The following is a 12997-nucleotide window of genomic DNA, read 5'->3' as shown; positions in this document are numbered from 1 at the left end:
TTGGGGACTTTGCTGCAGCCATTTGGTCTACTCAGAGGCCTTAACAGAGGCTACTTAGAGCCTGAAGCCAACTTCCTCAAAATATCAGAGAAAAACATGGAAGGTTAGGGGGAATGGAATCAAACTTTTAAAGAATAGAATGTTTTTTCCCTTCCAAATTCTTGTTTTCTTTTACTTTCTTGGCTGCTGCTTTCAATATTCTAGTTTATAGGTTGTAGTCTGCTTGTATCAGCTACTTGAGGAGGGCTAAACCCTCCAGAAGTGAGCGAGAGAGAGAGAAACTAAAAATTTAGGAAAACAGTGCAATAATAAAGTACTCTTTTCAGAGAAGAGGGGGATCCCAGTTCCTCTACATTCTGTAGGTTTTTAAATTTCCCCCATCTCCCTTGCTTTTTAATGGTGTAGTCTAGTCTACTTTAGGGCAGGCTGACTGGCTATTCTCTACAGGTACTGCCACTGTCAATAAGCATAAAATACCTTTTTAAAATGAAAGTTATTGTAAATAAAATATCGAGGTAGATACTAAATTAGGAAATTTTTTCAAAATTTCAGTCACCACAATATAAAAACAAAATGTTTTTGGAATCTGATACTATGTTTCACACTACATGAGATATTCCAGATGGTCATAAAATAACTTTTAAGTGGTTGCTATTAGGACCCTCATATTTCTTGTTCTCCATACTGAAAAGAAGAGAGAGTGAACCTAGTTTTTTATCTTACTTTTCCACATGGAAAAAATTGTAGCTATAAAGGTGTTTGGCACATGCATTACATTCCACCAACTAAAATAGTTTAAGTATTTACATATGCCAATAAGTCACTCATTGTTCTGGATTACGTAACATTATATGGAAAGTAAACTTCAAGTTTTGCTTTTCCACAAAGCTTTTGTTTACACTGATTTTATAGACATTTATTTTGTTTTTGGAGATGTACATAAGTTATCCTTGAATCTTTGGAATTTTTCAAAGTAAAAAATCCAACGAGTTTAAAAATTGAGTCAGTTTCTAGACTCTTTTAATGCATTGTTTAGTTAACCATAGCCATGACAATGTGTTTTTGAAATTTAATATAGCACTGTAAAATTGGTTATTTTGCTTAATGAAAATGGTGTGTGTGTGCGTGTGCCTGGGGGTATGCCATGTAGAATTTTGTCAGTGTTACTTTTGGTGTATAGAGATCCTGAAGACACTATAACAATAATATTTTATGCAATGTTAATCATACAAATGCCAGTTAAGTGCACATACTTAAGGGTGGTCTGTTTCTCAAGTCAACAGCTATTTTGCTAATTTCTTTGTCTATTCACTACAATTAAGGTAGCAATATTCAGCAGCTGTTGCCTTTTGACTGCCTTATTTGATTTATCCAATGGTGTGACCCCTTTGGTTTTATAGTCTCCTTTACTTGAAAGTTTACAGGCTTTATGTAGAAAATTGTGCTCTATTGAAATGCTAACTCAGGTCATGTGTGAACAGCAATACTGTGCAGAAGACTTAATTAAAATTCTGATTTCCCTGGAACTGGTGCAGGACTCATGCTGTTAAAGATACCTTAGGAAGACATTACGCTGTTAAAATTGTGGAATGCTACTATGGCCTGGTCCACACTACACAGTTAAATCAATTTAACTCTGTACCTGTCCACACTACAAGGCACTTTAAATCGATTTTAAGGGCTCTTAAAATCGATTTCTGTACTCCTCCCCAACGAGAGGAGTAACCCTAAAATCGATATTACTATATCGATTTAGGGTTAGTGTGGATGGAAATCGAAGTTATTGGTCTCATTCCTTTAATGTAGCTACCCAGAGTGCACCGCTCCGGAAATCGATGGTAGCCTAGGACCATGGACACACACCACCGAATTAATGTGCCCTAGTGTGGACGCATAAAATCGATTTTATAATATCAGTTTTATAAAACCGGTTTTAGTAATTTCGATTTTATGCTGTAGTGTAGACGTAGCCTATGTGTGCACTGTATATTCTCAGTGCCTCACATCACCTCTATTTGCAAATAGGTCAAAACGAATAGAGCATTTTGGTAAATATTTTTTCTGTCATGGCTCCTACTTGACTCATGAGCTGACTGGGGAGGAAGGAGAGTTAAAATATGGTCTCAGTACTGTGAGGGTAAGCAAAACAAAATTTCCTTATAACCACAAGCAGTGCAAGGAAATTAGAGCTCTAAGAGAGTTGAATCTGATATACGTAATAAGTCCATTTAGCCACTAATGACTTAAAACACAAATTTTACAAGGTGATCGATGGCAGCGCAATAGTGATCAATCAGTACCATTGCATTTAATTTGATTTTTTTATGGATATAATACAGTATTTCAGAATTAATGTAGCATTACATTGCTTTATCTCTTTTCTCAAGTCAATCTTTAGGAAAAGTTGATAATTCAAAATGATCCATTTATCTTTGAAATATTGTTTCATAAACTGGCACATTTCATAAAAAATAAAATGAAAAATTAAATGCTTACTTTTACAATAGAACTTCAGAGTTACGAACTGACCAGTCAACCACATCCCTCATTTGGAACTAGAAGTACTCAGTCAGGCAGAAGCAGAGACCCGCTCCCCTCAAACCCGCCCCCCCCAAAGGGCAAATAGAGTACGTGTTAAGCATAAACTACTAAAATAAATAAATACAGGGAAAGCAGCATTTTTTCTTCTACATAGTTAATTTTCAAAGCTGTATTAAGTCAATAGTTATAAACTTTTGAAAGAACAACCATTATGTTTTGTTCAGTTTTACAAACATTTCAGAGTAACGAACTACCTCCATTCTTGTGGTGTTTGTAACTGAGGTTCTACTGTAGTAATTGAATTTCTGATTTTTGTTCTGTGAAATCATTTGATTTGTATTTGTTTTAATCATGGCTACATTTTAAAATAACGTTCCTTATCATATGTGGTAAAAGAGAAGGCTGGATATCAAAGGGTAAAAAGGAACGTACGCTATAGCACATATGAATCCTAGTTGCAAAATAACCCACTCTTTAGCAGTTTGACATAGTAATCTTTTCTGGAAATAATCTTCTTGTCCCATGTGCCCTGCTTTAATCTATCAGTATTTCTACAGTGTGCAGCAAGAAATTGATTTTCAGTAATTTTCATGGTTGAATAACTAGTCCTGTCCCAGAGAGTTTTTTCATATTTGCAGTGGCCGATGTGGTTACTGAACTCAGTGTTCTGGATAATAGGTTTCATTAGTTTTGATGCCTGAGGTGAAAAAGTAGTAGGTGGGAGTAAAGACTGTTTTTGATGTCTAGACGTTCATTTGAGCTGTTGCTGCAATATGATACATTAAAAGGAAATATGTAACATAGCTCTGAGGAAATGTGTTCTTTGAAAGTAATTCCACTTTTAAACTGCATAAGGCAGTATGACTTGAATTATTAAAAAATGGGTGGCTGAATTACTTAAAGTTATCATTACCCTTACCATCCACACACAGGCAAAACTTCCTTTCTCCATTGCCTACTCACTCCTTTCTTTTTAGTAAAGTATGTCAGTTTGGTTGTTGAGAAAGAACAGATACTTTGTCTTTCTAAGATCTGTGCTGAGAAACAGAATTATTGAAGTATTTGCTGCTTTGATATTTTACCATGTTGATTTTTTCCCTGAAGCTTTTAGATAATTTTATTTTAAACAAGGATTGCTTCTTCAGAGAATTACTGAGATATATAAACTTGAACGAAGTTAATATTTCAGATTAAAGAATAAAACGTACTAGGATATTAAATAATCTTACCATTTAAATCCATATCACTTAAATATGACCCTTTAAATCATTTATTTAAACTATCTTAACTTTAACATCTGATCTTACAAAGAGAATAAAAAGCAGTACATTTTTGATACATTTTCCAAGCTGTTGAAAATAGAACGATAGGTTTTTTTAATATAAATATTTGATTTGTGGGTAAATTGCCAATTAATGCCCGGATTCTGCATTGAGGATCACATGGCATAGGTCCACACAGTTCCAAGCAGTGTTGAAAGGCAGATGGAGATTTGAGTGCTAACCTTATTATAAATAATTATGTAGACAGAAATAGTATGATTATTTTCAAATTTCCAGACTTATAAATTGTCTTACAGAAGGCACCATGAATTTAAATTCTGAATGGATTTAGTTCTGTAATATACCTGAAATTGTTATAGCAAAGAATACTTTGAAGTTGAAGCTTGGCCAAGCTTCACAAACTGCATTTTACCAAGGAGCTGCACAATGCTGGCATGCTGTTATAACTTCAGGATGTCATCCCATTTATGTAGATTAAAACATTATGATGGTTATAGAGTAAGGTGTCAGAAGTGGAAGTCTGCTGTAGGATTTGAACTTTCCATTTTTATAATCATAATTGTGTGCATATGTCCGCTTTCCTCTTATTGTTACATCCATCGTAGATGAAAATTTTGAGTAGTGTAAACAGATATTAGAACAAAGATAATTAAATGTAGTTGGGAAACAGAAAAAGCAATCTTATCAGGGAATAGTTGTAAGGGTGAAGGATGTCATGGATATAGGAAAAACGCAAAACAAAAGTGGTTTTATTTCGATGTTTTTGTATAATATTAATGTGACTGTGAGGAAAATAAGAATTTTATTACGAAATACATTGGTTAGTTGAAAACATTTGGTTTTGATATTGCTTCTCCTGAAGTAAATGACAAAACACCCATTGACTTGAATAAGGAGTTACAACTGAAAATATCAAAACCAGTTATAAGAGTTTTCCCATCAGAAAATATGGTCCAAAATTCTTGTTTTGGTAATTAGCCCAAGATTGGTTCTGTGTCCATATTAAGGAATTCATATGAAAAGATGTTCTAATATGACCTGGCATTTATCTTGAAATCACAGAGAAACCTAATAGCACTATATTAAGTTTTGCTTGGATATTACTTTCTCCCTACGTTCTGGCAGGATTAACACCTAAAATTTTGAATTGCTGCTTTTATTTAAATGTGGGTTCTAATATGCTTATGATTTTGCCTTTCTGGAAAGACTGAAGTGAAATATAGTGATAATACATAGCTCTTGTACAGCACTTTTTCATCAGTAGATCTCGAAGTGCTTTACAATCTTTTTTATATTTATCCGCACAACATCCATGTGAGGTGGGGAGCTAAGGAACAAAGAGGCTAAATGACTTGCACAGGGTCTTAAAGTAAATCTTTGGAGCAGGGATTGAACCTGAGTGTTCCAACTTCTATGCTAGTGCCCTACTCACTGGCCATCCTTCCCCTGTGTATGACAGTTATGTTAAATAATAGTAGAATATAATTTCAAATGTGTTTAAGAGTCACATGGGGCATTTAACAAAACAGTAATAAACTTGGATACATCAACATATAGTGATATAATTCTATGGTATAATGTTGTAAATGTTTGATTAAATTGTATCGTTTTGGGTTGTACTATTGTATCTGTCTCTATCATGTGAACTGACATCATCCTTTGTTACCTCCTTAATTTGTTACAGTATCATTATTGATATTAGAAAAATAGCATTAACTTCAGTTGCCACACTTTGCAAGGTTATATAATATGTTCTAATGATTTGAGACTCTTTTCTAGCGCCATCGTAATACTTAAAATTGATATGAAAATTAAAGATCAACATAAAATACAAACTCTCTTACAGGAACAATTTAATCTTTTTCTCTAAGTAGATATATGTACTTTGTAAAAATTGGCTAGGGTAAGTTCCAGTAGTTTGATGTGTTTTTATTTTATGCTATTTATTTATTTAAAGTCACTTTTGAGGGACCAAATTTGATAAATATAGCTTCCCTTTAAGAATTTTCTGCAAATTGAAACATTGGGCCAAATTCTGATCCCAGTTACTTCTGGGGTCACACACAAGGTATATATGAGTGTTCAGACTTCTAAATTTACTTATGCTCTGAGTACCAGTCTCCTCAGATTGGATCTTGTGATTTACTTGAGACACCAAGAGTGAAATATGTATTTGGACAAGCATTCAAAGAAGAAAGGAGAGTTCTTCAAGATGTTTTGTCCATATATATGATTCCATGGCGCATCCTCCTTCCTCTTTTCTCCAGAGTCCTATAACTTTGGGATTCCGCAGTTGAGAAGGATCTGAGTGGTGGGTGAATCAATCTGCCTTATATATCCTTGCTTTGGGAGTATGAGGACATTCAGGGAACATGTGCAGTCCCAACAGATACAGCTGGCCAAAATATTATGATCTGGAGCATATGAGGTGCATGTGTCCCAAGAATGGAATATCTGTCCATCCACCCACATATTGAAGAACTCCACTCAAAGTAGGTAATTGCCATTTGGAAAGGCATTTGTCATATTTTCTAACTCCTCTTCTTCATGAGAGGATGCTTGTTCTTACAGAGGATAAGGAGTAGATAACTCTACAAAATGCTTCCTCTCCAAAGACCCCAAAAAGGAGAGCTCCAACTAAAATGAGAAACCTCTGTCTGAAAGGCAAAAGAAAAGAAAAATAGCCAAAACGGGCTAAAAGAAAAGGAGGCAGGAGGAGGGAGGAAAAAAACAAACATTCTCATTTCTTTTGAGCTTCTGTTCCCAAAGAATGGGGACCCTGGACTTTGGAATTTTTTAACCCTGACCTGGAGAAGCTGGAGAGGTTTTTTTCCCCTGAGATGTGTTTTGAAATTTTAGGGGGAGATATGTTGTATTTACTATCAAGATCCAGCCAAAGGGTAAAAGAGCAAATCAAAAGGAAGTGTAGGTATCTCCCTTTCAAAACCAAAACAGCCATTCCTCTCTACATTTTTACTTCACATGAGTCTAAATAGAAAACTGAGAAACTCCTGTTGAGGAGGGTCTCAGTTGGCAGCCCTGAATTCAGAGTGCTACAGTTGAGAGATTCTCTAGGTTGATGCAATAGTGGCATCCTGGCAAAGGGCATGCAATTCCTATTGAGGAGAATTTCTTCCAAAAATACTGTCCAGACAGAAAGATTGGGGATTCCATAACAAAGGACTTTAAAGCTTCTCTATCTGCTCTGACAGTGTCACTGACAACCTTAGTGTCCTAAACCACAATGTTCACAACTACAAGGACCTAAAAAGTACATTCCTCAGAAATATAAAAGTGTTAATTTATTAATTAGATGTAGTTTTTAAATTTGCCTGTACATCAAAACAGGTCTGCAGAGTATATTCCTGCTAAATAGGGCTTAGAACAATGGATAGAATTTAAAGCAAATTAGCCAGTTCTTATTCTCTAGCAGGCAGTTATTAGTCATTGGTGACCTTTTAGTCACTTTCAAAGGGTGAAAATTGGATTTAACACAACTGGCAGTTATATATTAAAATCCTTTGTATTTTTTATTACAAGGGTAAACCATTTGGGTACAGATATACAAATAAGCCTTCAGCTGCATCTTAATGCTACAAAACATATCGAGCTAACGGGGAAATTTCTATAATGTACAGATGCATTATTTAATGTCTGTAATTTCAGTTTAATTTTTTGAATTAAAAACAAGATGTCTGGTAGTATTTCGTTTCTGAAGAGAAGAATGTTAGAAAACAAATCCACATGAGAATGTATCAAGTCCATTAAAGGTGAACTGAAAATCTTTTAAGCTGCCAAAGACTTGTAGGGGAGACACAAAACCTTCAGCATTGCTTGATTACCTTGCTAGGACCTAAAACAGAACAGAGACTGGTTTCCTGCTGTGCCTTATGTATGGGTGATGACATCAATGTCTTCATTTTCTAACTGCAGTGTGACAGTCTAGTTATGTTTTATCATTTGATTGTGTAACTAGTAGTGTCAGTGCTATAACACAAAGTATTGAAGCAAGTAAAGCAGGGACGAATTGTAGACTAAGACTTGATTAGACAAATATTTTTGATAATTTAAGTAAATTGATTGATAATTAACCTGAGTTTACTGACATTAATTGTAAATGCTAAGATGCACACTCCATAGCCATTTGTTCCAGGGACACACACACTCTGTCTAGACATGTTTGAAGGACGTATGAAACAGTGATGCCAAGGAGAAATAAAGAATTAAAAAACTGTACTCTACTACATTTCTGATTCATGCTGTAATATTAGTTATATATTGTTTATAAATATTTGTTTGGTTAATACATTTTTCCTAACTTCTCATTTTCTGTCTGTATCTACAAAGCTATAAAGATTGAACCTAAGCTATGTTTGTTAATGTATATGGTAATGCAAATAGTTTCAAGAAATGAACTACTCTTTAAAAATTCTGATTGCTGGAGTAATTAATTATATGTTTGTTTTAATAGTCTAAACCTCCCCCAACATGGTTAACATTCTGACATTTTACATATTTTTACAGTGGTGGAGGAAGGATTGTGGGAAAATGGGCTTTCCTACGAGTGTAGAACTTTGCTCTTCAAAGCAATCCACAACCTGCTGGAAAGGTAAGAGAAACTCTTTTCTATTCAAGTGTTTCATTCAGCTACATAAAGCAACAATGAGGATGTTAAAGAACCATTTAGAAAAATTTGCAAAAATCTGTATCCTAAAACATCTCTTTTGGGGCTAAAACCTATCTTGAGAACTGGGCTGAGCACTAGGGAACTGTGCACAGGCAAGCATCCTGAGTTTAGGGCTAAGAATGTCAGTGGAGCCACTCTCTGACCACTACTTCAATCTTTGCTATTTGATCCTACTGTCTGTGCAGCTTTGAGAGGGGAGAAAGGTGGCAATGGCTGTTGGAATCACTTGTCCTGTCCCCTACTCTTCCTTAAAGAGAGACCATGTGTGGAACAGAGAACTCCTGTGAACTTGCGTTTTTGAAAATCTGCCCTCTTCACAGTGGAACCAGGCTAATTCTGGTGCATCTTGGAACCTCCACACCTGTGGGGGGCAGGATTTGCCTGATATTGTAGAAACCTGGGACATCTACATCTTTCAGCGTTAAGAAAGCAAGAACTAAGGGTATGGAGGCTACACTACTAGCACTATAGTGGCATAGGTGCAATACTGCAGTGTAGACATTGGCACAGTGATGGAAGGGATGTTTCTGATGCTGCAATAAATCTGCCCCACCCAAAACACAGTATTGAGGTCTTCCGTTGGCCTAGTTGTGTCTACGTTGGCTTAACTGAGTCTCTCAGGGGTGTGAATTTTTCACAGTCCTGACTGGTGAGCTAGGTTGACCTAAGTTTTAGGTGTAAATCAGGCCTAAGTATTTGTATGCTATATTCTATTTCTGTCAAAATCCAGCGCTTTAAATTTGACCCAGTACATTTCACAGCAGATAAGCCATATCAAAACACAACAAAACAATTTAGCTGTAGAGAGAAAGGATGGGTGAGGTAATAACTTTTATTAGACCAACTTCTGTTGGTGAGGGAGATGAGCTTTTGAGCTTACACAGAGCTTTAGCTGTAGTAACGTGATATATCAGAGAGTTATGTGCAGGGTGTATGTAGTATTTGCGTTGGTGTTTTGAGCTATTTTTACTTTTGATTATCTTTTATGTGCTTTAAAATGATTCAGGAAGATCTTTAAGGGTTTGAGAAATTCCAGAACTGGTCATCTTGTAGTATTTTAGTTCCTAGATAATGGAAATATCAGGAGATGATCTGATACTACATTACTTTTGCCCCATAAGTGGTTCCCCAAGGCATTAAGACGTAAAAAAACCTCATGAATCCAAACAGTAAAGTACTTGACTTTATTCAAGTTTATCTTCACATCACTTTCAGCTTTATTTCGGTTTCACAGGAACCTCCTTACACAGCTGTAATATATGTAAAAGCAGCCATGCCTGAGATGGGGCGGGGGGAGGAGAGGAATCATTTTGTGCCAGCAGCAGCAGCAATACAAATGTGGTCCATTATTGTAGCTAGCAATATTTAGAAGTGCAAACAAGCACTTTGTCTTTGCTTTTCTTGCCCATATCATTGCTGCTGCTTTCATTTCTCTAGAGAACTCTGCCCTTGTAAAAGCCGCAGTTGAATATAACTATAGTTGTATCTGTTTTTCTACCTCTTTTCTTTCTGGAGAGAAAATCTGTGTGGAGGCACAACAATACAGACACAATCTTCCCTTGATTTGTGGACTGGCATACAAACTACTGGATTCCCAAGATCCTCTGCTAAATTGAAAGGACTGATTTCATTAATTGTGATGTAATACATTTTGTCATTTAAAACAATAATTGTTTGTGTTTGTTTGCTTCATAAGATGTACTTTACTATTTTTTTTTAACACTTCTCTATACCTGGACAATGAAAATAGACTAGTTAGTTTCATTTCTGTTTCTAACCAGTTTCTAGTCAATTTCTCATGCTCTTCTTCTCCAGCATTGCTGTATTTGAATTGTTAACAATGCAGGAGAATACGTATTTCCTTTCTTTTTTAACATCTTTCTATTGGAATTAAAAGGGGAAATGTCTCCCACCCTTGTTTTTAATATAAAACCTAAATTTTGGCCAGTTTGACCTGGCGTCTGTGTGTAAGTGTAGCCTGGTAAGTAGGAGAGGGAACCCCACTGCAGGTCCCTCACCCCAAGCCTGGAGAGGGTGGAGAACCCCTAAGCACGAGTGAGGCTGGGGACTACAGAGAGGCTGAAGTGAGGAAGATGAGGGCTGATGGATGGGGAGGACTGTATTGATGGTGGATTCTGAACAGATGGGGTAAGTGCTGGGAGAGTGAACTGAGGGCAGTGGGGGTCGATGGGATGGGGGTTGAATTGATGAGGCTGAACTGAGTGGGGGCAGAATTGAGGAAGGTTGGACGGGGACAGAACTGATGAGGGACTGGAGAACAGGATTAATTGCTGAGCAGGAGCTGGGCAGATGTGGGGGTGAGAGCTCTTGCAGCAAGGGCCAAAAATCACCTTATCGGGTATGTGGGAGAGTGAGCTGTTCAAAAATCAAGAGACTGACCTGAAAACCTCAATAGAATCTTTTTTTAGAATGTCGTGATTTTTGGGCCAATCTCATGGGGGGTCCGACTCATGATTTTTGATCTTTTGAAGTTGGCAATACTGGAAGCTTGACTTTTAATTGGACAGGATCCCATTAATACAGGGGTTGGCAGCCTTTCAGAAGTGGTGTGCTGAGTCTTCATTTATTCGCTCTAATTTAAGGTTTCGCATGCCAGTAATACATGTTAATGTTTTTAGAACTCTTTCTGTAAGTCTATAATATATAACTAAACTACTGTTGTATGTAAAGTTAATAAGGTTTTTAAGATGTTTAAGAAGCTTCATTTAAAATTAAATTAAAATGCAGAGCCCCCTGGACTGATGGCCAGGACCCGGACAGTGTGAGTGCAACTGAAAATCAGGTCACGTGCTGCCTTCGGCACGCATGCCATAGGTTGCCTACCCCTGCTTTAATAAGTTACACGATAGTGTTATAGCTACCATCTTAAGTCTTGTCTATACTAGAGAATTTTGACAAAAATGTCTACATCAGTTCAGTTGCACAGCTGTTGGCAGTGTGGAATCCTAGTGCAGGCAGTTCTCCTGCACTCTCAGGGCTTGGCTACACTGGAGAGTTGCAGCACTGGTGGTGGGTTTACAGCGCTGCAACTTAGTAACTGTCCACACCTGCAAGACACATCCAGCGCTGCAACTCCCTGGCTGCAGCGCTGGCTTTACACTTGGTCTGCTTGGGGTGTAACGATTGCAGCGCTGGTGATGCAGCGCTGCTCATCAAGTGTGGCCACCAAAAGTGCTGTTATTGGCCTCCAGGGTATTAGGAGGTATCCCAGAATGCCTGCTCACAACAAACCAGAAGAATGGCTGAACTCCGAGATCGAGCGGAGGCAGGCAGGGGAATTGCTTTGGAAGGTTCACAGCTGCTTGCTTGAAGAGAGAAGTCATGCGGCAGAGGGGCAGGGGGGAGTCCGTGTTGAGCAGCTGCTTATGTGGTCTGAAGGCTATTTAGGAGTGCATAATTTGCATTTAGTGAGTAAGAGGGAGTGGGGGAAGGGCTCAAAACTTTTAAATTGATTGCAGGTTGGTGCTGTGTATCTTCCAGTCCTTAGAACTTGCAAGGCAGGGAGCTGACACAGTGTCACCTCCAAAAATCCACTCTCTCTGTCTCCCCCACGCTCCCTGTCACACTCCACCCCACCCCCCTCTTTTGAAAAGCACGTTGCAGCCACTTGAACGCTGGGATAGCTGCCCATAATGCGCCACTCCCAACAGCGCTGCAAATGCTGCAAATGTGGCCACACTGCAGCGCTGGTAGCTGTCAGTGTGGCCACACTGCAGCGCTTTCCCTACACTGCTGTATGAAGACAGCTGTAACTCCCAGCGCTGTACAACTGTAAGTGTAGCCATACCCTCAGCTGTTTTCAGCAGTATGTTAATTAGACTTGCTCTGAGCAAGTTTAATTGACACACTGCTGAAAATAGTTGCCAGAGCAAGAGAGCTGTCCACACTTGGGCTCCTGATGGTACTAACACAGATGTGGCTGAACTGTTAGCTACAGCAGGAACTATTTGTAAAAATTGCCTAGTGTAGGGACGGCTTTACTTTCTGCATTTCCCTCTTATCCCAATCTTCCCAAAAACTCTCTTGTATACATGCCAGGCTAGGTGGTTAATTTGTGCTGGTCCCTTTATTAAAAATTACATTAAAAATCTTAGCAGCTGCTCATTGATGCACCTCTGTGGATCTTTAACAGCTTGTTGGGGACAGATTTAATTTCTCTGTGCCTTTTTAAAAAAAATTGAATCTTTTGCTCTGTTTTTAATTGATCTTCTTGGACCTTAGTATCTCTGGACTTCCTCTTGTACTTTGTCTGTTCCTTTTTCACATGCTGTTCCTCTTTAATTTGGGTCTCCGAGTTAAGATGCAGCATTGCAGTAGATTTTGCGGACACTATAAAAATGAGAAGATTTGACAGATAATTTACTCAAAGTTCACTTATGCTGGTTCCACCAAGCAAATTGGTGGTATATATAAGCATACTTGCGAAGGCAATGGATAAAATACCCAATAATGATAACCATGTTTG

General features: G+C 37.6%; 1 protein-coding gene across 3 annotated transcripts in view; it reads left to right on the top strand.

Annotated features, from left to right (window-relative positions):
• Positions 1 to 12997, top strand: part of MED13L (mediator complex subunit 13L) — a 389999-nt gene that overhangs the window by 174649 nt on the left and 202353 nt on the right. For all 3 annotated transcript variants that reach the window (XM_050924289.1, XM_050924288.1, XM_050924287.1), the window contains one exon: positions 8349 to 8433. Coding sequence is in view for 2 of the 3 variants with exons in the window: in XM_050924288.1 (XP_050780245.1) it covers positions 8349 to 8433 (85 nt within the window). In the remaining variant the exon portion in view is untranslated. The remainder of the gene's footprint in view (positions 1 to 8348; positions 8434 to 12997) is intronic.

This window comes from Gopherus flavomarginatus, chromosome 15 (genome assembly GCF_025201925.1).
Source record: "Gopherus flavomarginatus isolate rGopFla2 chromosome 15, rGopFla2.mat.asm, whole genome shotgun sequence".
In the NCBI taxonomy this organism is placed as follows: Eukaryota; Metazoa; Chordata; order Testudines; family Testudinidae; genus Gopherus; species Gopherus flavomarginatus.
Note: the sequence above shows the minus strand (reverse complement) of the source record. Positions and strands in the feature narration are given on the sequence as shown.